Below are 24036 nucleotides of genomic sequence, written 5' to 3'. Positions count from 1 at the left end.
CAATTTCACCATTTCCTTAGAAGTACACCACGTATCAAACGTCTCTTTTTTTCCCGAGCAAATTCCACATGAGTGTCACCATCTTTTTTCCGGCACTGCCTGAACTTCTGCCTTTAAACCTCTGGAACTAATTCATTTGCTTTAACTTAAGAGTTGCCATTGTTACCTCGTCATACTGTGCACACAGACCAAAAGGTAAATCCCAGTAAATATATTGAGCCTTCCCTACACTTTTTTTTTGCAATTGAAGTCCAAGACTCCTTGGGCCATTGCAATGTTTGTGCCACTTTCTCATAATGAAGGAAGTACTTATATCTATTTCTATGTCATTAAAGGGTGGAACAAGTCTCACATTTCTGGTAGCTTTTCTCTTCCCGTAGCTCCATTTATTTAATATTTTCTCTTCCCGAAGCTCCATTTATTTAATCTTTTCTCTTCCCGAAGCTCCATTTATTTAATCTTTTCTCTTCCAAAAGCTCCATTTATTTAATCTTTTCTCTTCCCGAAGCTCCATTTATTTAATCTTTTCTCTTCCCGAAGCTCCATTTATTTAATATTTTCTCTTCCCAAAGCTCCATTTATTTAATGTTTTCTCTTCCCAAAGCTCCATTTATTTAATATTTTCTCTTCCCAAAGCTCCATTTATTTAATCTTTTCTCTTCCCGAAGCTCCATTTATTTAATCTTTTCTCTTCCAAAAGCTCCATTTATTTAATCTTTTCTCTTCCCAAAGCTCCATTTATTTAATCTTTTCTCTTCCCGAAGCTCCATTTATTTAATGTTTTCTCTTCCCAAAGCTCCATTTATTTAATATTTTCTCTTCCCAAAGCTCCATTTATTTAATCTTTTCTCTTCCCAAAGCTCCATTAATTTAATCTTTTCTCTTCCCGAAGCTCCATTTATTTAATATTTTCTCTTCCCAAAGCTCCATTTATTTAATCTATTCTCTTCCCAAAGCTCCATTTATTTAATATTTTCTCTTCCCAAAGCTCCATTTATTTAATCTTTTCTCTTCCCGGAGCTCCATTTATTTAATCTTTTCTCTTCCCGAAGCTCCATTTATTTAATCTTTTCTCTTCCCAAAGCTCCATTTATTTAATATTTTCTCTTCCCAAAGCTCCATTTATTTAATCTTTTCTCTTCCCAAAGCTCCATTTATTTAATATTTTCTCTTCCCAAAGCTCCATTTATTTAATCTTTTCTCTTCCCGAAGCTCCATTTATTTAATCTTTTCTCTTCCCAAAGCTCCATTTATTTAATATTTTCTCTTCCCAAAGCTCCATTTATTTAATCTTTTCTCTTCCCGGAGCTCCATTTATTTAATGTTTTCTCTTCCCGAAGCTCCATTTATTTAATCTTTTCTCTTCCCAAAGCTCCATTTATTTAATATTTTCTCTTCCCAAAGCTCCATTTATTTAATCTTTTCTCTTCCCAAAGCTCCATTTATTTAATATTTTCTCTTCCCAAAGCTCCATTTATTTAATCTTTTCTCTTCCCGAAGCTCCATTTATTTAATCTTTTCTCTTCCCGGAGCTCCATTTATTTAATCTTTTCTCTTCCCGAAGCTCCATTTATTTAATCTTTTCTCTTCCCAAAGCTCCATTTATTTAATATTTTCTCTTCCCAAAGCTCCATTTATTTAATCTTTTCTCTTCCCGGAGCTCCATTTATTTAATCTTTTCTCTTCCCGGAGCTCCATTTATTTAATCTTTTCTCTTCCCGAAGCTCCATTTATTTAATCTTTTCTCTTACCGATGCTCCATTAATTTAATATTTTCTCTTCCCAAAGCTCCATTTATTTAATCTTTTCTCTTCCCGGAGCTCCATTTATTTAATCTTTTCTCTTACCGATGCTCCATTAATTTAATATTTTCTCTTCCCAAAGCTCCATTTATTTAATCTTTTCTCTTCCCGAAGCTCCATTTATTTAATATTTTCTCTTACCGATGCTCCATTTATTTAATATTTTCTCTTCCCAAAGCTCCATTTATTTAATCTTTTCTCTTCCCGGAGCTCCATTTATTTAATCTTTTCTCTTCCCGAAGCTCCATTTATTTAATCTTTTCTCTTACCGATGCTCCATTAATTTAATATTTTCTCTTCCCAAAGCTCCATTTATTTAATCTTTTCTCTTCCCGGAGCTCCATTTATTTAATCTTTTCTCTTACCGATGCTCCATTAATTTAATATTTTCTCTTCCCAAAGCTCCATTTATTTAATCTTTTCTCTTCCCGGAGCTCCATTTATTTAATCTTTTCTCTTCCCGGAGCTCCATTTATTTAATCTTTTCTCTTCCCGAAGCTCCATTTATTTAATCTTTTCTCTTACCGATGCTCCATTAATTTAATATTTTCTCTTCCCGGAGCTCCATTTATTTAATCTTTTCTCTTCCCAAAGCTCCATTAATTTAATCTTTTCTCTTCCCGAAGCTCCATTTATTTAATATTTTCTCTTCCCAAAGCTCCATTTATTTAATGTTTTCTCTTCCCAAAGCTCCATTTATTTAATATTTTCTCTTCCCAAAGCTCCATTTATTTAATCTTTTCTCTTCCCGAAGCTCCATTTATTTAATATTTTCTCTTACCGATGCTCCATTAATTTAATCTTTTCTCTTCCCGAAGCTCCATTTATTTAATCTTTTCTCTTCCCGAAGCTCCATTTATTTAATATTTTATCTTCCCGAAGCTCCATTTATTTAATCTATTCTCTTCCCAAAGCTCCATTTATTTAATACTAGCAGAAGTACCCGGCATTGCCGGGCGGGGGAGGGGAGAGGAGGGGGAAGGGGAGGGGAGGGGAACAGGGGGAAGGGGTGGAGAGGGGGTGGAGGGGGGAGGGGGAAAAGGGAGGGGGAGGGGGAGGGGAAAAGGGAGGGGGAGGGGGAGGGGAGAAGGGGAGGGGGTAGGGTGGAGGGGGAAGGGAGGACGGAGGGGGGAGGGGGAAGGGGGAGGAAAGGGGAGGGCCAGTCAACAATGACGTTGCAGTTCTCATGGCCGGAGAGCAGCACAACAATCGCGACATCGTCCTGCATCTTCGCAACAGCACAAAGCGGATTTTGGAGACTCACCGATCCTGTGACGCCCTCCAGTACCGGCGTTGCCGGGCGGGGGAAGGGAGACCCGTACAGCGTACATTCCCAACCCGTACATTCGCCCTCTCGACTCAAGCTCACTCGGACAAAAGCGTCGCACAAATTACACCGTGAAGGCCCAATGGCCATGTCTATGCCACAAATCAAGTACGTGAGCGAGTCGGGCGCACTGAATTGAAAATATATAGAATGCTCATACTCCGTGAAAAGTGAAGCCGCCGTGTCGCCATCTTGGTTAGCACTTCAAGCAGATCAAGTTCGAACTTCACGACGTTTCGATCATTTTTGACAAAGTTATGGCACTTTGAACTTTGGGAATTTTCCCAACAGTTTTCCGGTCGACAGACTGCCGGTAGGGGACATGTATTGCAGCGCAATACTCAGAATGCTTGTTTTCTCTCTCTCTCTGTCTCTCTCTGTATCTCCCGAATCTGCATTTCCTTTATCTTGTATTCCCTTTCTTTCTGGCCACCATTGTGGCCATTTTTCGTGAAAGATAAGCCACCAGTGAAGGAGCAACAGAAAGCCACACAATAAGGTAGGCCTATCATGATTTTTAGGTCACTTGTATTGACAAGTCTCCAAAACTGAAATTTTGCGTCATTGGGCCGGATATATAGTAGATGATGAAACATAGTCTTTAGGTTAAAATAGTTGAAGACGAGGATCAAAAGGTAACGAAGAGTTGCACCAATTGAATGAATGAATGATCGTTTTAAGGCCATTTTCCCCGCTAGAGCGGGGGTTAGCCTTGCGGGCCCCATGACAATCATGGTTCCCTGTTTGAGGCAATGTTTTTATGGCCGGATGCCCTTCCTGACGCCAACCCTTGGTCATGCTCTTACGATGTGCAGGGATACGGTGTACCTATTCTAAACCGGGGTACACACCGGGATCATTCATCCCAGCAAGCTGGTACTCAATTTGCCGACCTCGGAAGGATGACAGGCTGAGTCAACCCCCCTGGCGTTAATTAAGCGATCGACCGGGATTCGAACCCAGGATCCTAGGTATCCCAAGCCGGCACCTTAACCGCTAAGCCAACACCAGGCTAAAAGAGTTGCACCAATTACTGAGGATTATTATCCACAAGCAGGAAATTCTGCCCTCCAGATGGAAATACCTATCTCAGCCCATATTCGGCGGGCATTGCGCTGCGGCACAGTCTTGGAAATGCAGTGTATCAGTTTTGTCATTTTTGAAAGAAATTTTATTGATCACAAAATATCATACTCCATCTCACAAGATAAAAGATGATGATTTGTAATACCGGCTACCACCAAAGGTAGTATTTTCCGCCACATCTCAATTTTGGAATTTTGGCGTAACATCCACATTTGCTCCAATCTTGTAAGAAGATTAACACACAAGCAGTAAAACATTTGAAATTTACGAGGAATGTTAATAATAAAGTGGTGAGTGAGTTTAAAGGGGCAGGTAGTGCTGAATAAAAGGATGTTGAGAGGTAGTCAAGTGAAGGTAAAACCGTGTAAATAGATTTTTAAGGTTAAGGGAGAATATGGGATTAAACAAAATGGAGGATGGTAAAATGTGAACATGGCAAGTCAAACAAACTAGTGTTGAAAATACAATTTACACAGATATGGATTGAGAAATAAATGCTTTATACGGTTCGGCGAGAGGAAAATAACATTCAGATTTGGCAGTAATGGAAATAAAACAGCGTTTTCTTTTCACATTATCATATTTCAAAGCCATTGTTACCATAATAATCTGGGATTCTGCATTTATAATTTTAAAACAATTGAGGAACAAAAACACAGTACGTATGCATAATGTTCCTGTAAATATGGTGTTCAATACTTGGTGCTTTCTGTCATACTTGTAATCCCACTGGGACAATGTTGTTGGGCCAATGTTATAAGGACAATACCACTGGGACAATGTTATGACAATATCACTGAGACAATGTTGGTGGAACAATGTTATTAGGCCAATACCACTGGGACAATGTTGTTGGGACAATGTTATTAGGACCATACCACTGGGACAATGTTATGAGGACAATACCACTAGGACAATGTCATTGGGACATTGGACAATGCCACTTAGACAATACCATCAACACATCCTATTTGGTTTTTAACTGATCACCCAATGCTACCCGGGCCGGGGCATGAATGGCAAAACAAAAGTTGGTTGAGATTCGACGATCAAAAGTCCTCACTGTGCAGGCCTACACATCCACACACAATGAAAGAAAAGAAAATAATGTTATATTTTTTCATTCATTTTACACATGGAGAAATCATTCAGGTTTGAACACAAAAACATAATGCTCTTTAAATGAAATAGAATGGAGCAAAGATAAATAAAGATCATTGTCGAGTCACTTTCCCTGGATTTGGTTTGAAGCCCTCAACTTAAAATGCAGGCCTTAAAAAAACTTTAATGGAGGCCCTCAACGCAAAACAGGAAATCAGAGCTGTCTCCCTCGATATATCTCATGCCTTCGATACGGTCTCGCACCCCGCTCTGCTCACCACACTCCCCTCTTATGGTATCCATGGAAATCTCCACGCATGGCTTGCGTACCTCCTCTCTGGTCGTAGTCAACGTGTGGCCCTGAATGGAATTCTCGCATCTCCCCTTCCTATTCAGGCTGGAGTTCCCCAAGGCAGTGTTCTGGGCCCTGTGCTTTTTCGGTATTCATCAATGATCTTTCCGACTCTCTGTAAAATCCTCTATATCTCTTTGCTGATGACTCCACTCTCTACCGTTCCATATCTCATCCCTCAGAACGGCAGTCTGCAGCCTCCTCACTCTCTGCAGACCTGGACAAAATCAAAGACTGGTCAAACAAGTGGAACATGTTTTTCAATCCTAACAAATCTCACACTCTCACTATGGCTCTCCGTAAAGACCGTCTGGACAACCCTCCCATCCACTTTCTGAACAATCCTCTTGACCAAGTTCTGTCACTCAAGCTTTTGGGTCTCACTATATGCCATGATCTTTCCGGAGAAAACCACATTTCCAAGTTGGACTCCAAAGCCAGTCACCGACTGGGCATCCTCCGTCGTGCGAAGTCCTTCCTAGGCACACCTGAGCTCCTCACCACATACAAGGCTTTCATCCGCAGCTCAATGGAATATTGTTCTCCCCTCTGGGCTGGTGCTCCTGCCTCACACCTAGCTCGGCTTCACGCTGTTGAAACAGTCTGTTAATTTGTCATTCAGCTCCCGTGATTTGTTCAGATTTGTTCTGACAATTGTTTGTTCAGACAATTCAGATTTGTCAATCAGCTCCCGTGACGAAGCTGATTCTGAGGGCCTTTCACTTACTCACCACAGGCAGGTTGGTGGTCTTTCTGTCTTCTACTGACTCCTCTCTGGCCTTGCTCCCCCAGCTCTGTCTGCGATGTGTCCCCCAAATATTCCTTCAGGTCGCACAAGAACTGCCAGCAACCCTTTTCTGGTGAAACTACCAAAATCAAGACTCGCTGCTCACCTTCACGCTTCCATTCCTCTTTTCTCCCGCCTCTGGAACAAACTCCCATGCTCGCTTCAATCCCTCTCCTCCCTCCAGGTATTTAAAACAGCTGTTTACCACCATCCTTTATCTTCCCCATCCAAAACCTTGATCTTTTCTACCCACGTTAATACACCCCAGATCCACCTTTTTGAAATACCGACTTATTTTCTGAAATTCCAAGTAGTGTCAATTTGTTTTATACCATGTACCCCTTCCCTCACCCCTCCCCCCCCCCCCCAAAGCCCTCTCCCTTCCACAGATCTCCCAATGTCCATGTTCTCTAATATTGTGCTTGTGTGCTTCCCCCTTTCTCCCCATATTGTCTCCCTCTCCCTGTATTGTGTTTTATGTGTCAGTTTATGTTTTTTGTGTTTTATGTGCTAATGTGTGTTTAATGTGCTAGCTCTTACATGAGCCTCGATCTTGTACACACAAAAAAAAAAAGCTCGGTTGACGGGGGATCACAAACGTGCCTTAATCCTTTTGTTGTTATGATGACAATGTCTTCTTGATACTTTTCCCCTCTCTAAGCTAGTTTGTCCTCTTGCTCAAATCTACTGTAATATTGTTAGTTTGCTTATTTGATGACTCCATATTTCTTCAGTTTTTGGAGAGGGATATACATACACATACGTATATATAAATTAATATCTGTGAGAAAGAAGGAAGCACACACCTCTGAGAGAGGGAAACACATGTCTTCAATAATATACTGTATATATATATATATATATATATATATATATATATATATATAATATATAGTATATATATATATATATATATATATATATATATATACATATATATATATATATATATATATATAGTTATATACAGGGTGGGTGGAAAGTCGCTCCCTATTTTAAAGTACTTATAATATATTATATAATATATATATTAACCCTATCTAATTATAGATAATTCTATCTATCATAATTTATAAGTACTTTAAAATAGGGAGCGACTTTCCACCCACCCTGTATATATATATATATGTATATATATATATATATATATATGTAAAAATATGGTAATTTTTGAAATTCGTGTGAAGGAAATAAAAATTTCTATTTCAAAATAAACTCATTCATGATATTGAAGTACATAACATGCATTTTAATTTTTCGTTATTTTTTACTGATTTCGTTTTATTTTTTTCAGGCAGAACACTTGAGTGACCATGTGGAACTGGTCAGGTGAAGAACGTGCTTTCGCTATCAAAGCCTTTTACAAGAATAATGATAGTGCAACTGCTGCACAACGTCATTTCAAACTCCATTTCAATGTTCAATGTCATGGAAATGTGCCGTCTGTTCGTGCTATCAAGTTATGGGTTCAGAAGTTTGAGAGGACCGGTTCAACTTTAAAAGTGAAACCGCCGGGAGCACCCAAATCAGTAAGAACGGCACTAAACATTGTGTGAGGGAGTTTTTCAGTTTTGAGAAGTCTGCATCGCTCCAGCCGAAAGCATGCATCAGCCTTAAGAATTTCTCACACATCACTATGCTGCATATTGCATAAGGATTTCAACTTTTATCCCTATAAAATTCAAACTGTCCAGGAATCAAGCCAAGATGATGACATTGCCCGCAATAATTTTTGTGAGGGAATGCTTTCATTTATGGACGGAAATGAAAACCAAAATATTGCTAACAATTTGTTCATATCTGATTAAGCACATTGTCATGTTTGTGGCTGTCAACAAGCAAAATACTCGTTTTAGGGCAGCCGAAAACCCAAGAGAAATGCACACGAAACCGTTACACAGTCCCAAAGTCACAGAGTGGTGTGCACTTTCGTCGTTCGGCATCATAGGGCCTTACTTCTTTGAGAACAATAACGGAAATGCCGTCACTGTTACTGCAGCTCGATATACGGATATGGTTTCTAACTTCCTCTCCAGGGAATTAAACAGATTTGCAGAAGTGAGCCCAATGACGTGGTTTCAGCAAGATGGCGCAACCTCCCACACCACCAGAGTGTCCATGACTACTGTAAGGGCGCTCTTTCCAAAGCATGTCATTTCCAGAAACGGCGATATTCCATGGCCAGCGAGGTCACCCGATTTGACTGCATGTGATTATTTATTGTGGTCATATCTAAAGGACAAAGTGTATGTTAACCGTCCACAAACTCTTCATGAACTTAAGGAAAACATCAGACGCGAAATCAATGATATTGAAGTGGCCATGTTGCAGAACGTCATGAATAATTGGCATCCAAGATTGGAGGAATGTGTCAGACGAAATGGTGCGCATCTCCTAAATGTTCTTTTCCACAAATAAATGGCATGTTATGTACTTCACTTTCTTGTAAGAATTTGTTTTGAAATACAACTTTTTATTACCTTAACATGAGTGTTAAAAATAACCTTATTTCTGGCTCACCATGTATATATATATATATATATATATAAACAGCAGCAAAGGTACCTGGCATCACACGCACACACACACACACACACACACACACACACACACACACACACACACACACACACACACACGTATCATATCAATTTAGTAAAAAAAATTCTGGTATTCTGGAATATTGTAAGTATCTCCTTCAATAATTTTTTGAATGACCATGTAAATTAATGCCTAGCACTTCCGCTACCAGCAAAAGCAAACCTTACACATCCGGTCGAAGAGTGTGACATACCTTGAGGACTATGTGGAGAAGAAATACGTGAGGAGAGGAACATCACCACACTCCAGGTACTGACTGGCCACACTCAATCCAGGAGGGTGCGGTTGCACCTCGAGGAGCAGGACCAAAACGTACGGGCTGTTGACGTGTGGCCCGATAGTAGACTGCGTCAGAATATTAGAATTACTGCATATAAAATATATCAATATAACATACTATATCAATATAACATACTACAGCAAGTGAGATTATAATGATAGAAAATACATATATTCGCACCTGACTCTACTTTATCTGCCTCGATGGAACTGTGCGACCATGGCAGAAATGTGGTCCACTTACAATTAACTGCCAACACATACTGTGATCATCAGACACCCACCATCTCCAATGCCACGGGCTTGTTCGAGAGAACTGTGTGGAGCTATTCAACAATAACAACAACAACAACAACAACAATAACAACCAAGATTTGTGCTTCTGCTCCCTGACGATTCATCTGTCTGCCACGATGGTGAAAGGATCAGTACGGGTTCTACAGTTCCTCCAACCATGGAATGCAGCTTTAGCATTTTGTAAAGTTGCAGCAATTCTGTCAAATGGTTTATTTTCCTTCTGGATTGAGCAATGCCATACTTTCATGGTCGTTTTTCTTGCTCCTCATTATGCTCCTTTGGGATCACTCCTTCAGCCATGTTTCCATAAGCTGCCATGGTATCGTGTTATGTAGTTCAACAAGTTAGAAAGGCTCGGTCTACGATCTGTGATCTCTCTTAAAGACTGGTCATCTATTTCCTTCGTTAGATTATGTAGGAGGAGCTCAGAATTAATTTCACAAGTGTCCACTTCATTCATCTGTCGATTTCATTCCATTAAGTCCTCATCTTGTTCAATGTCCCATCTCTGGTACAGGGAATCATGCAGTGAGGCAATAGCTGGAAATATTGTCACTTTCTCTGCTCTGGAGAGCCAATCCTAATAGTGGTGATGTACAGCCATTTTTGAAAGGCCTGAAGTTGCATATCCATCCCGAGAAGAGCTAAGCTCGATTTCCTGAACGATGTCTTGGCTGAAAAAGTCCAGACCCCCAAATCTCTTTAAAATGCCTCAGGCCCAATCTCTCCAAATTCCCTAACATGGTCATTGTTTTCTGTTTCCTTCGTTAGATTATGTAGGAGGAGCTGGACAAAATAAGACCTGGACAAAATCACAGACTGGTCAAACATGTGGAACATGTCTTTCAATCCTGACAAATCTCACACTCTTACTATGTCTCTCCGAAAAGATCGACTGGACAACCCTCCCATCTACTTTCTCAACAATCCTCTCCAAGAAGTTCTGTCGCTCAAGCTTTTGGGTCTCACCATCTGCCATGATCTTTCTTGGGAAAACCACATTTCCAAGCTGGCCTCCAAAGCCAGTCGCCGACTGGGCATCCTCCGTCGTGTGAAGTCCTTCCTAGGCACACCTGAGCTCCTCACCACATACAAGGCTTTCATCCGCAGCTCAATGGAATACTGCTCTCCCCTATGGGCTGGTGCTCCTGCCTCACACCTGGCTCGGCTTCACGCTGTTGAATCCAAAGCTTTCAAAATCATTGGAATCTCCCGCGATGAAGCTATCTCTGAGGGCCTTTCACTCACTCACCGCAGGCAGGTAGGTGGTCTTTCTGTCTTCTACCGACTCCTCTCCGGCCTTGCTCCCCCAGCTCTCTCTGTGCTCTGTCCCCCAAATATTCCTACAGGTCGCACAAGATCTGCCAGCCACCCTCTGATGGTTAAACTGCCGAAATCTCGGCTCTCTGCTCACCTTCACTCTTTCATTCCTCTTTTCTCCCACCTCTGGAACAAACTCCCACACTCACTTCAATCACACTCCTCCCTCCAGGTCTTCAAAACAGCTGTTCACCACCATCTCTTATCTTCCCCCATCAAAAACCTTGATCTTTTCTACCCCCACTAATTCACCCCAGATCCACCTTGTTTGAAATTCCAACTTCTTTCCTGGAAGTCCTGGCAGTGTCCATATGTTTTATACTTCTCCCACCGCCCCACCCCCCTTCCCATGCCTCCCCCCCCCCAAAGCCCTCTCCCTCCCACAGATCTCTCGATGTCTCTCGGTCCCTGCTCTCAAATGTTGTGTTTGTGTCCTTCCCCCTCTCTCCCCATCTTGTCTACCGCTCCCGATGTTATTTGTTTTGTGTGTCTGTTTGTCTTTCTGTGTGATTAATGTTCGCTCTTTCACGAGCCTCGATCTTGTATACAAAAAAAAAAAAAAAAGAAAAAAAAAAAGTTTCTGTTGGGTATTATTTAATAAATTAACTAATATCCATTAGCCAGAAAGGTTCAAACCCTTAGTCCACCAACCACACAAACCAGCTTAGTCTCTGTGAGCTAATGGCAGGTAAAGCATAATTTGGTACATTTTTTAGCCTTCAGAATATTCGGAAGTCTCCTCTCTCTTCCCTTTGAAATTCATTCTGTCCATTATTAACTCTCACCTTTTGCCTCCCCTCCTCTGTACCGGGTACCGGGGCCAACTCTGCCCTCCATAAAGGAGTCAACAAACTGGCAATGGTCTTCCCCATTCCCTGTTATGTCTGCAACTGGATAGAATTCTCCTGGAAAGACAAACAGAGGAAGTGAGAAAAAAAAACTTTTTGCTTTGTAAAATAAACGTACAGTACTTGATAATCTTTAATATCCTGATTGGGCCTTGTATTAGTGTTTCCATACTATTTTTCCAGTACAGTCTAGCTCCTAATTGGGTGGCCCGTCATTCCTGTGATTTATCAACACCACATTAATTCAACTTATCAGTTTTCAGTTTATTTAATACAATTAAATATCTGGGAGGTTTTTTTACAACTAAAATGGCCACCAGTCGGCCACCTTTAATCGCATCGTCAAACAAAATGATGTGCATATGCATATATAAAACCACCTTTAGAGGCCATTTTTCCCTGCAAAGCGGGGGTTGGCCTTTTTTCCCCGCAAAGCGGGGGTTGGCCTTTTTCGGGAACCGTGGTTGTTGTTGTTTTTCGGTCCCCTTTTTGAAGCAATGTTTTACGGCCGGATGCCCTTCCTGACGCCAACCCTTTTTGCCGCCTTTAACGACAAACAGGGAATTACCAGTGAGCTGGTACTCAATTAGCCGACCTCGGAAGGATGACAGGCTGAGTGGCGTTAATTCAGTGATCGACCGGGATTCGAACCCAGGATCACTAGGATCCTAAGCTGGCACCCTAGCCGCTAGCCCAACACCAGGGCTACTGTGCATATGCATGTATACCATCAGGTATTGTCTTTACGCCAAGTATGAACAAAATTGGTCGATACATCTCCGAGATATGGTTGTGCGTGCACGCACGGACGGACGAGACCCAATCCATAAGCCACCGTTTTGGACTAAGTCCAATGGGGCTTAATAATCTGTATCTGGTACTAGTTGGTGGACTTTCTTCATGTTCATAAGTAATATGCATCTTTCGTTGACATCCTTTCTTCTGAAATGAAGTATGTATAAACTGGAGCAATGCGACTGTGACAATAAACAAGTTTGGTTTCAATGAAATCCCTTCAGCTGTTTTGAATTATCACATTTTTATCAGACAGGACAGGTTTCACATTGATTGGGTGAAGCTCTGGAACTCAAGTTCTGTCACTCAAAGTTCATCTGTTGAAGAAGTTCTGTCACTCAAGCTTTTGGGTCTCACTATCTGCCATGATCTTTCCTGGGAAAACCACATTTCCAAGCTGGCCTCCAAAGCCAGTCGCCGACTGGGCATCCTCCGTCGTGCAAAGTCATTTCTGGGCACTTCTGAGCTCCTCACCACATACAAGGCTTTCATCCGCAGCTCAATGGAATACTGCTCTCCCCTCTGGGCTGGTGCTCCTGCCTCACACCTAGCTCGGCTTCACGCTGTTGAAACCAAAGCTTTCAGAATCATTGGAATCTCCCGTGATGAAGCTACCTCCGAGGGCCTTTCTCTCTCACTCATCACAGGCAGGTTGGTGGACTTTGTCTTCTACCGACTCCTCTCCGGCCTAGCTCCCCCTGCTCTGTCTGTGCTCTGTCCCCCAAATATTCCTACAGGTCACACAAGATCTGCCAGCAACCCTCTTCTGGTGAAACTGCCAAAATCAAGACTTTGCTGACCTTCACTCCTTCATTCCTCTTTTCTCCCACCTCTGGAACAAACTCCCTCACTCTCTTCAATCCCTCTCCTCCCTCCAGGTCTTTAAAACAGCTGTTCACCACCATCTATTATCTTCCCCCATCCAAAACCTTGATATTTCTACCCCCAACTCCACCTCTTTCATTCCCCAACTTCTTTCCTGAAATTCCTAGTAGTGTTCATTTGCTTTATACCGTGTACCCCTTCCCCCTCCTCCCCAAGCCCTCCCCCTTCCATAGATCTAGCGACATCCCTGTTCTCTACTGTTGTGCTTGTGTGCTTCCCTCTCTCCCCCCCTCTTGTCTCCCACTCCCTTCATTGTATGTTTTATATGTGTGTGCATGTTTTCATGTTCAATGTGTTAGCTGTAACACGAGCCTCAATTCTTTATACAAATTTTTTTTTTTTACCTTTTTGGAGAAGGATTTTTTTTCTTATAGGCTTTCAACCATAATAGTGCAGCGGCATAGCAAAAATTTAAGAAGAATTGTGCATTTTGTGATGGAAGCACCAAATTTGGCACAATGATAGAATGTTATATTTAGAACATTTTCAGATATGGAACCACTTTGAAATTCACCCAAGGTCGCCGCCATATTGGATTTCAAAATGGCGGCTTTAAAAATCTGTAACCCTTAGGGGGGGTGGCGGAAACAAATCCTACAGGCACAATTATTGCCCCATTCACCCTATATCTTTTCTAACATCAGTAGACACATTACAGCGGCGATTCTGAGCTCAAGGGAACATCTAGGGGTCTGGGGAGTGAAAATTTTGAAAATTTCGGCCAAAAATACCCCTAAAAGAGGTCATTTGGTGTCAAATTTCAGGGGGGGTCGTGTATTGTCCTGTAGATAAAACATGCTGGTCCGTTGATGAACCCCTAATTAAACGACTTTTTTGTTTGTTTGCTCCATCCAGGTTTCAATCATGTCGAAGCAGTTCAAGTTAGTTCATGTTACCAAGCATGTAACTTCAACGCCAAAGACGCCACTGGACTGGGAACTCTGTGTTCTGTGTCAAGTTGATATAGGAGAGTCCCTACAGTGTCCTGCTGTCACGAAAAGAACTGATGCAGGTGCTGGATACAAGACACTTGAAGACAATCTATCAGCATTCAATAAACTAGGCAAGCTGCCACAAGACGTGGACTTGCAACGACTGGATGAAGGCCAAGGGATAGCTGCCACTCTAGCTGCCCACCAAGCCAAGTGGCACAAGTCATGCAGGGTGAAATATAACACTACCAAGCTACAGCGGGTACAGAAGAGAAGTCATTCAGAGGGAAGCCCTATCCCCAGTACAATCACAGATAAGTACAAGCTTACTAGGTCTCAGGCAGCTTGTGTTGATAGCATATGCGACAATTTGTGCTTCTTCTGCCAGCAAGAGCTTGGTTTGGAGTTTCATCAAGCAGCGACATTGGAACTAGATAAACACGTTCGCAAGGCTGCAGAGTTTCTTCAGGATACCACTTTGTTAGCCCAACTGAGTGCTGGGGACATGGTCGCAAGAGAGGCCAAGTACCATAAGAAATGTTTGACATCCCTATACAACCGCGTGAGGGCAGCAAAAAAGCTTGCTGAGCAAAGCCAGAGCACGGTAGATGTCATTTCAGCAATAGTCCTTGCTGAACTGGTAACGTACATAGAGGAAACTGCTAAAGAAGAAGACACTGCTCCTGTATTCAAGATGGCAGACCTCACCAAGCTCTACACAATGAGAATGGAACAGTTCGGAGTTGTGCTGGAAACACGAGTCCATACAACCAGACTCAAGGAGCGTATCCTGGCACACTTCCCTGATCTGCAGGAGCACAGGCAGGGAAGAGATGTCCTGCTGGTGTTTCAGGAAGACATTGGCAGTGCATTAGCCAAGGCATGTCAACATGATATTGACAGTGATGTTGTGCACCTGGCACGAGCTGCAGGGATTATAAGGAAGGATATGTTCCAGTCATCTCAGCCTTTCAATGGGTCCTTCTCAAACAAATGTCAAGAAGAGTCTGTGCCACAACTGCTGCTGACAATGGTCTCCATGATTTTAGAGGGCGCAGGCATCAAAGATCAGGCATGTCAGTCATCGGCATCGGCGTCTGTGACAATAGCTCAACTTCTCAAATACAACAGTGTGAAGCATGAGAGGAGAGGTGCAGGCACAGACGTACGACACAGCATTAGTCAAGAGACTCCTTTGCCAATATATCTTGGCTTGATGCTTCATGCCCATACGAGAAAGAGGGAACTGGTTGACACATTATCTGGACTAGGGATCAGCATTGCCTATGATAGAGTGCTACGGATCTCTGCAGAGCTGGGGAACGGGGTCTGTCAGCGCTTTCGGGCGGAGAAGGTGGTCTGTCCCCCAAAGCTCCGCGGTGGAGTGTTCACCACATCAGCTGTGGATAATATAGACCACAATCCCAGTTCCACGACAGCACACGACTCCTTCCACGGAACTGGTATTTCATTGATACAACATCCAGACTATGACAATCAAGGCACAGACCGAGGTATTGTCATCATCGGGGGTGTCTCAAATGTCAAGACTGTGGAGGACCTTCCACGGTATTACACAGATGTACAACCAGTTAGTTCACTTGCCAAAAGCCACCCTGTACCAGCTGGAACCCAGGCGTCGCTGCAGAGGAATCCTGCACAAGCTGAACTGGATAAAGAGAAGAGGTGGCTCCAGACTGTGAAGGATGCATGTGACAGTGGTGACACACAGAATCCAGGAAACATTTCTTGGGCTGCACATCACGCAGAGAACCAATCGGCCAAGGATACTAGTATCACAGTCACACCCACTGCCTTGCTTCCCCTCTTCCATGACCAAGCCCACTCAGTGGCAATGATCCGCCATGCCATGGATGTCGTGAAAGCAGCGATCAATGAGCTAAACCCTGGACAGATACCCGTCGTCACACTGGACCAACCACTTTATGCGATCGCCAAGCAGGTGCAATGGAACTGGCCAGACACACATGGTGAAGATCTCTTTGTGGTCATGCTGGGTGGTCTACACACAGAGATGGCAGCTTTGAAGACAGCAGGAGACTGGCTGCAAGACAGCGGTTGGACACAGGCATTGGTTCAGGCAGAGATAGCAACAGCTGGCACAGCAGACTCCTTCTTGCGTGCAGCTCACGTCAGCCGTACAAGACGCGCCCACCAAGTAACTGTTGCTGCCCTACACATACTGCAGCATCGTGCATATGACATATACAACGAAAGAGCAACTGCAAGAGATGAGGAACCATTGGAGTTCGAGGCATGGTGTGACCAGAGAGCAGCGGCATGTCCACAGTTTCAGTACTGGGCCACTGTACTTAACCTGGAGCTCTGTATACTCCTCTACATACGTTCACTGAGAGAGTCCAACTTCACGCTGTACATGGACACCCTACCAGAGCTAGCTGCATGGTTCGCTGCATTGGGCCATATCCACTATGCTCGCTGGTTACCAGTCCACATCAGGGACATGGTTGGCATTGCAGAGAAACACCCAGATGTTGCTGCCAAGTTCCATGCGGGGCACTTCACATCCAAGAAGACTAGGCATGCTTTCTCCGCCATCTCCCTAGACCAGGCTCATGAACAAAACAATGCCACGGTCAAAGGCGATGGCGGGGCAGTGGGCCTAACTGAAAATCCAAGTGCCCTTCGACGGTGGATGGTGGCTGGCCCCGAAGTTGCTCGGGTCATCACAGAATTTGAGACCTCACAGCAACTGCGCCAAAGGGGAGAGCACACCCACCACCATGAGCAAACCGACAGTGTGCAGAAGAAGTTCGTCCAAGATGTCCGTGCACTGACAACAGTCATCGAAGAGATGGGCAGCCCCTTTGAAGAAGAAAGCACAGATTTGCTGGTCCTGGGCACACTGGAGATCTTGGGCCCAGCTGTTGTAGATACTGTGCGTACAGCTTTACAGATTGGGAGAGATCAGTTCCATTCATTTGAGAAGGAACGTCTGGCAGACAGATCCAAGCCACTCAATGATGTCATCAAACGCAACAAACTCCCGTTGTTTTCATCCATCAAGGTCAAAGCTGCCCAGAAGAGCAAACAACAAGTAGCCTCTGCAAAGAGTGATTCAGAGCTCTTCTCCAGACTATACATCGCATGCCAAACCAGAGATGGGGGTCTCGAGCAGTTCTTCAAACATGAGAACAGCGCACATCCGCCAGCATTCTCGCAAAATGGACAGCTCCGCTTTGGTTCCAAAGCTGACTTGTTGCAGCCCTTAGAACAGCTTGTCGAAACAAAGTCGGACCCACCACAAGTATCTTCTGTGATCCTCGATGGAGCTGTAATAGTTCAAATGCTGAGCCCAGGCCAGACCAAAACATTTCTTGACTATGCCACAAAAGTATTCGTTCCATACATTATGTCACAGCTTCAACATCGATCTCGTCTCGATCTAGTGTGGGACCGCTATGCAAAGTCAGGCAGCCTGAAGGCAACTGCAAGGACCAACAGAGGCAAGGGAATACGCAGACGTGTCACTGGCTCTGCCCTCCTACCAGGCAACTGGCACAGTTTCCTCCGTGTCGACGAGAACAAGGAGGAACTCTTCAGCTTTCTGTCTAAGCAGGTCACGGAGTCCATCGATGTGCCAGACAAACAGCTGATTGCTACTGACGGTGAACAGGTAATGTGCATGATGTATGTTAGTGTGTGTTAGTGAAAGTGTGTGTATGTGTCTGGGTGGTGAGAGTGGGTGCGTGCCTGCTTGTGTGTTTGAGAGTGTGTGTACAATCTTCTGTGGTTTCAGTACATATTATACAATGTATTATTGATTTATGCTGTTGTAGAGTAAATTCTTACCCACATATGTGTATTCTTTTCATATAATTTAATTTTGATTATATAATCCCGATTTGTATTATCTATTCGGAAGAATATTTTGTATTGTATATATAATCTTTAGCTGTCCACGGTACACTCCCTCAAATTGTTAAGAAAGGCCTATTGGCCATAGTGTTCTTGAATTGCTTTTTTCTTTCCTGGCATCTTGGGGGAGTGTACACGAACAGGCTACTGTTATATGTGCAATGTCATATTGTATGATTTCATGTGTTTGATGCCGAGTAAATAACAATAATAATAATAATAATAATAATAATAATAATAATAATAATAATAATAATTGCCCTGTATTTATGTACTTGAAAATCAATTTATGTAAAATCAATCGTCAGTAAATCAATTTCCGCCATCTTGAAATCCAATATGGCGTCAGTAAATCAACTTCTAAGTAGAACCATTCAATTCCTTGACCTCAAGTTTGTACATCCAGACACTAAAATCAAGGCTGTAGCTGGTATAGAACCAGAAATATTTGTAATTAAAGATTTTTAAGCCGCCATTTTGAAATCCAATATGGCGGCCACATTGGGGTGAATTCCAAAGTGGTTCCATATCTGAAAATGTTCTCCATATAATATTCTATCATTCTGCCAAATTTGGTGCTTCCATCACAAAATGCACAATTGGTTTGCTATGCCGCTGCACTATAAAAACATTGCCTCAAACAGGGAACCATGAGGTCATGGGGCCCGCAAGGCTAACCCCCGCTCTAGCGGGGAAAAATGGCCTTAAAACGATCATTCATTCATTCATTAATTTCAAGCTAATATGGCTGCCAAACCACGTAACCAACGACATCATCATTTTCAAACTATATCCAACAATGGTGTTTGATGACATTTGTAAAATTTCGCATCGATCGGGTAAGCGGTTTCAGACATATTATTATTTAATATTTTCCTTCAATCCAATATGGCTGCCAAACCATGTGACCTACGATGTCAGAAATGTAATTTTTAGATACAAATGGGTCAGAGATCATGTGCATGCAATTTTAGATTTTTAGGATAAGGCATTCGATTAAAACATTTATGGCTGGTATACCACTTCACCGATGACATCATCATTATCATGCTTTTGTTCCCCATTGGGAGTACTTGACAATGTGCCAAGTTACAAATTTTCCATTCACCTGTTTCTGAGAACTATATTTTTAATTACTCGCGTTTGATTAGTGTATTTTAATTACCGTACGGACGGACGGACGGATGACCTGAAAACATAATGCCTCTGACCACCTTCGGGGGCGGAGTCATAAAAATAATAATATAAGAGAGCCGTTTGTCTGTGTGTCGCCATTTTTCTCAGTGATGGTTGAACGGATATTTATCAAACTTTTAGAGGTTCATCAGTGAGTACCAGGGAGTGTTTAGGCAAAAAGAGAAAAATAAAAACTGGAAAAAAAAGTTTGCTTTTTGGGGGATTGAAAAAAAATCGCTTTTTGGGGGGGGGAAATATGATATTTGGGGGATAAAAAAAAAGAGTGCCTGAGCCTTTGTAGCTATATGAATGAATGAATGAATGATCGTTTTAAGGCCATTTTCCCCGCTAGTAGTCCTTGAGCCAACCGGCCATTTTTTGAAGTGAATGCTCCGGGGGGGGGGGGGGGAGTAATTCTCATTATGATTTTCCATTAGACCAATGTCTCAAGTGTCAGAAAAGGTGTGATGGACATCTGAGAACGGTAGCTTAGTGCCCGGATGGACGCCATCTTTGAAACCACCCAGCTCGAAAATGCCCATTTGGTGGGGTACATTGTTGCACGTGTATCTGGACTTCTATACTAGCTATCGATGTGCGGTTGACGACTAAATATACGTCCGATGTGTACCGTCTAAATAAAAAATAATATGAAGCATTTTGTTTTAGATTAATTATTATAAAAATCAATTATCGAAAAAAAATCATATATTTTTCAATATTTTATTATTAGACTTGTACTTTTTTTAGTGAAACAACACTGGTATGATTTTCCAAATTATGCATTGTGCTACACCGTTTATCTGTCTATAAAAATAACTCAAAAACTAAAACATATCATCCACCACGAGTGTACACAAAAAATATATGAAAAGGCATGCACTTTCCACAAACCGAAACTATGTCAGTTGGAATTTCCCGCCGATAATCAACCCACAGAACCCAGTGCCGAAAGTGACGTCAGTCTATTCTATATCTATATTCTATATTCTATATCTCAGTCTGAGATTTGTTGCGGTGACCTGATTAATTTCTGAGGGGGGGCGGGGGGGGTGGGTGGCTTAAGAACTAAAAGTGAACATGTTAGATGGCGCCACATACAACTCTATTATAGAGTTGTATTGTGGCGCCATCTAACATGTTCACTGATTTGGATGAGTATGTCTATGTAAGCTGGCGAGCTTTTCGGATATCGGAGTAATCTAACGTCAGTCTTTTTGTTCTTTCAGCTGAGATGGCCGGTGTCGAGGCGAAACGGGCGAAGATTGAACCTGAGTCCGGAACGTGCATCCTGTGCAGCAAGAAGTCGCCACTCTCTGAACTAAGCAAGGCAGCGGGCAACAGTTCTTGGAAGACATTGTGTGACGCAGCCGCAGTTAGAAACTTTTATCCAATTCTAAAGCTAGTCCAAGAAGGCGCAGTTGAACTTCCTAATATTCCAATATTATACCATAGGGCTTGTAGATCAGACTTCACTCACAAAAACCACCTAGCTACTTTGACCAATGCAGCTAGAAGTTCTTCAGTTGATACTGGTGATGCTGTGCGACGGCGATCATCACGGGAAGAGACAGGATCAACTTCAACGGTCTACGATGATAAATGCATTTTTTGCCAGCGTGCTTCAAAATTCATAAAAGGCAGTCGTACCCGTGAAACAGTTGTCTTGGCTGTTGAACTTCGAGCAGATAAGACAATAAGAGATGCTGCGACAGCTCGCAATGATGAGAGAGTTTTGGCATTGACTACACGAGATATGGTTGCAGCTGAGGCTCACTACCACTTCTCCTGCTATAGAAACTACACACGGCCCCAAAAACCTCAAGTAGAAACTGACATTGAAGATAATATCGAGAAAAAAGAAATGATACGATGTATATTCAATTTCATTCGCACTGACTTGTTCTTGAACCCGAGGATTGTTCCAATAGTTGATGTTGCAACAGATATCCTGTCTTCAGATACATTTTCAGTTGATGTTCGTGACTCCATCAAGAAGAATCTGCAGCGCACATTACAAAGAGAGTTTGGAGAATCGCTCATCTTCTTCAATGTGAAACACCGTGTATACTTGATGCCCGATAATCTGACAAAGCGAGAGATTGCTGCAGAGTGCGTAAACCTGAAAGCAGAAGTGAAAGCATTTGAACGAACGGACGGTGAAAGTAACATTGTGCGTGCAGCTACTTCACTGCGACACCAGATCAAAGATGCTCATTACAATGAACGTTGGCCGCCTCAGCCAGCAGAACTCACTTCAGATTACGTGAAGATACCAGATTCTCTTCGTGTATTTCTGCATACTTTGATTTGCGGGAGTGGGGGTAGCTCTGCGCGTGCCGACACACTGGTATGGTCGATGGCTCAAGATATCATCAATGCTGTACACCGGGGTACCATCAGAACATCGAAGCATGTCCTACTTCCGTGGGTCATGAAAACGCTCACCGGTAATACAGAGGTCATCAGAATATTGAATCGACTCGGGCACGGATGTTCGTACACAGTTCTGGAAGAAATCGAGACAGCGCTATGCATAGACAAATTAGCAAGTGTGGAGAAAGATACAGTACCACTTCCGTCACATGTGCACCCTTCGGTCCCGACTGTATTAGCATTCGATAACATCGACAGGCTAGAGGAATCGCTGAGTGGTGGCGGAACATCGCATCGTGTCAACGGTATCATCGTCCAACCGAAGTCGCAGTCGTGTTTACCGCCCCAACCTCCATCGGCAGTATCCAAAGCAGATAAGAAGCGATCTATCCCGTCATCCAGCGATTTAGTTCCAATATACAGCGGTGGGAAACGAGAGGGCCCACCTGCAATCAAGCCTGCAGATCTTTCTGACACTCTTGCAGGCGCAACATCCCTTGCGCAGCGCCGAAATCACGTATGGATTATGACTCGCATGCTGGAACCATGCGACCAGACAATCAGTTCGTGGACTGGTTTCAACATCATGACTAGAGATCGTGTTCAGGTGACGGAAGATGTAGTTGGCTACCTGCCGACTATAAACGCGCCTGCCACAGATATGGCAACAGTGCAAGAAATCCTCAGAGAAGCTCTGAACATCATGTCATCACTTCAGCTTGAGCGTATACCGGTGGTGCTAGACCAGGCACTATTTGCTAAGGCGACCGAAATAGCATGGAAAGATGTCGATCGATATGGAAGAATCGTGCTCATGATGGGGAACTTCCATACCATCTGTAACTTCATGTCGAGCATTGGGAAAATGTTTGGAGATGCAGGCCTTCGGGATGTAGCTGTTGAGTCAGGAGTAATCGCTGAAGGTTCCATCAACAGGGTTCTGGAAGGCAAGCAATACAACCGTGCTGTGCGACTCCACAAGTTGATGTACGAGGCACTAATGCGCATCATTTGGAAGGGCTTCCAGGTGTGGATAGAAAGCAATCATCCTGACAAGGAACCCCAGATTCGAAGCACTGACCTCAAAATTCGCAGCATCAAGGAGGATGTTTGCCACGAGACTCTCGCTGCTGCTCTCGATGATGATTCATGTGTACAGAGCTTTGACATGTTCGCGAAATACCTACATTTTCTGCGAACCAAACATGGAGACCTGGCTCGCTTCTGGATGATGTATATTGATATGGTAGAGACCCTGCTGGGGTTGATTCGTGCGGATAGAGAAGGCGACTGGATGCTTCACTTGGCTTGTGTCAGAAGAGTGATCCCTTGGTGTTTCGCAATGAACAAGGTGAACTATGCTAGATATCTACCAGTGTACTATGCACAGATGACGCAACTCCACGAAACATGCCCCGAGTTGTACAGGCATTTCAATCAAGGCTACTTCTCCGTACAGCTTAGACCAGGGAATCCATTTGCCAGAATCGCTGTTGATCAGACAACAGAAGAAACAGTAAACAAAGATACGCAAACAGCTGGAGGAACACGAGGTTTTAGTCTTCGACAAGGGGCTGTGTCACGATACTATCTAACTGCAGAAAATCGGGCTACTGCACTGAGGCAACTACGAGAAACTATCCTTGTGAATGGCAGCGACACATCTCACGCCAAGCACCCTGACTTGTCTACTTCTCGCATCAAACGTGATGAGTCTGGCGTCACAGCTATCTGTGATCTACTGGAAAATGACTGGACCAATCCATTCGCCGATGATCCGTCATGTCTTCTCAGTATATCTACCGGAGCGGCTGCGAGGGAGGACGTTTCTAATGACCTACTCAACACCCTGCAAAAGGGGGAAGCGGCGTATCAAAGCTTCCAGAAACGTCTTGAAGAGGGAACAGGCTTTCATGACACATTGAACAAGCTAAACTTGAAGACCTTTGGTAAGATCAAGCAGAAAGTTGTGAAGGGCACAAACAAGGAGATCGTCCTGAGAGCTGACAGACAACTGTTTGCCACCATGATACTCATCGCCTAGACTAGGAACCTCGACATGCAACTTGTCCTTTGTCACCCACTAGGGCCGTTACCATGGTCTTTGGCAAACGTTGATGGGTCAATGAAAAAAACGAACAAAGCTGCACTTGCGAAACACATGGAAGGTCT

The 24036-nt window shown here is 43.1% G+C and overlaps 1 protein-coding gene across 1 annotated transcript in view; it reads right to left on the bottom strand.

The window, feature by feature from the left end:
• Positions 1-4290: 4290 nt before the first annotated feature.
• Positions 4291-24036, bottom strand: part of LOC137421035 (uncharacterized) — a 97717-nt gene continuing 77971 nt past the window's right edge. Inside the window, exons 18-20 of the mRNA XM_068106689.2 lie at positions 11738-11857; positions 9250-9401; positions 4291-5287 (exon numbers count right to left, since the gene is read on the bottom strand). Coding sequence (XP_067962790.2) covers positions 9292-9401; positions 11738-11857 — 230 coding nt within the window. The 3' untranslated portion in view covers positions 4291-5287; positions 9250-9291. The remainder of the gene's footprint in view (positions 5288-9249; positions 9402-11737; positions 11858-24036) is intronic.

This window comes from Myxine glutinosa, chromosome 2 (assembly GCF_964187855.1).
Source record: "Myxine glutinosa chromosome 2, kmMyxGlut1.1, whole genome shotgun sequence".
Classification (NCBI taxonomy): domain Eukaryota; kingdom Metazoa; phylum Chordata; class Myxini; order Myxiniformes; family Myxinidae; genus Myxine; species Myxine glutinosa.
This window is presented reverse-complemented; position numbering and strand designations above follow the sequence as displayed.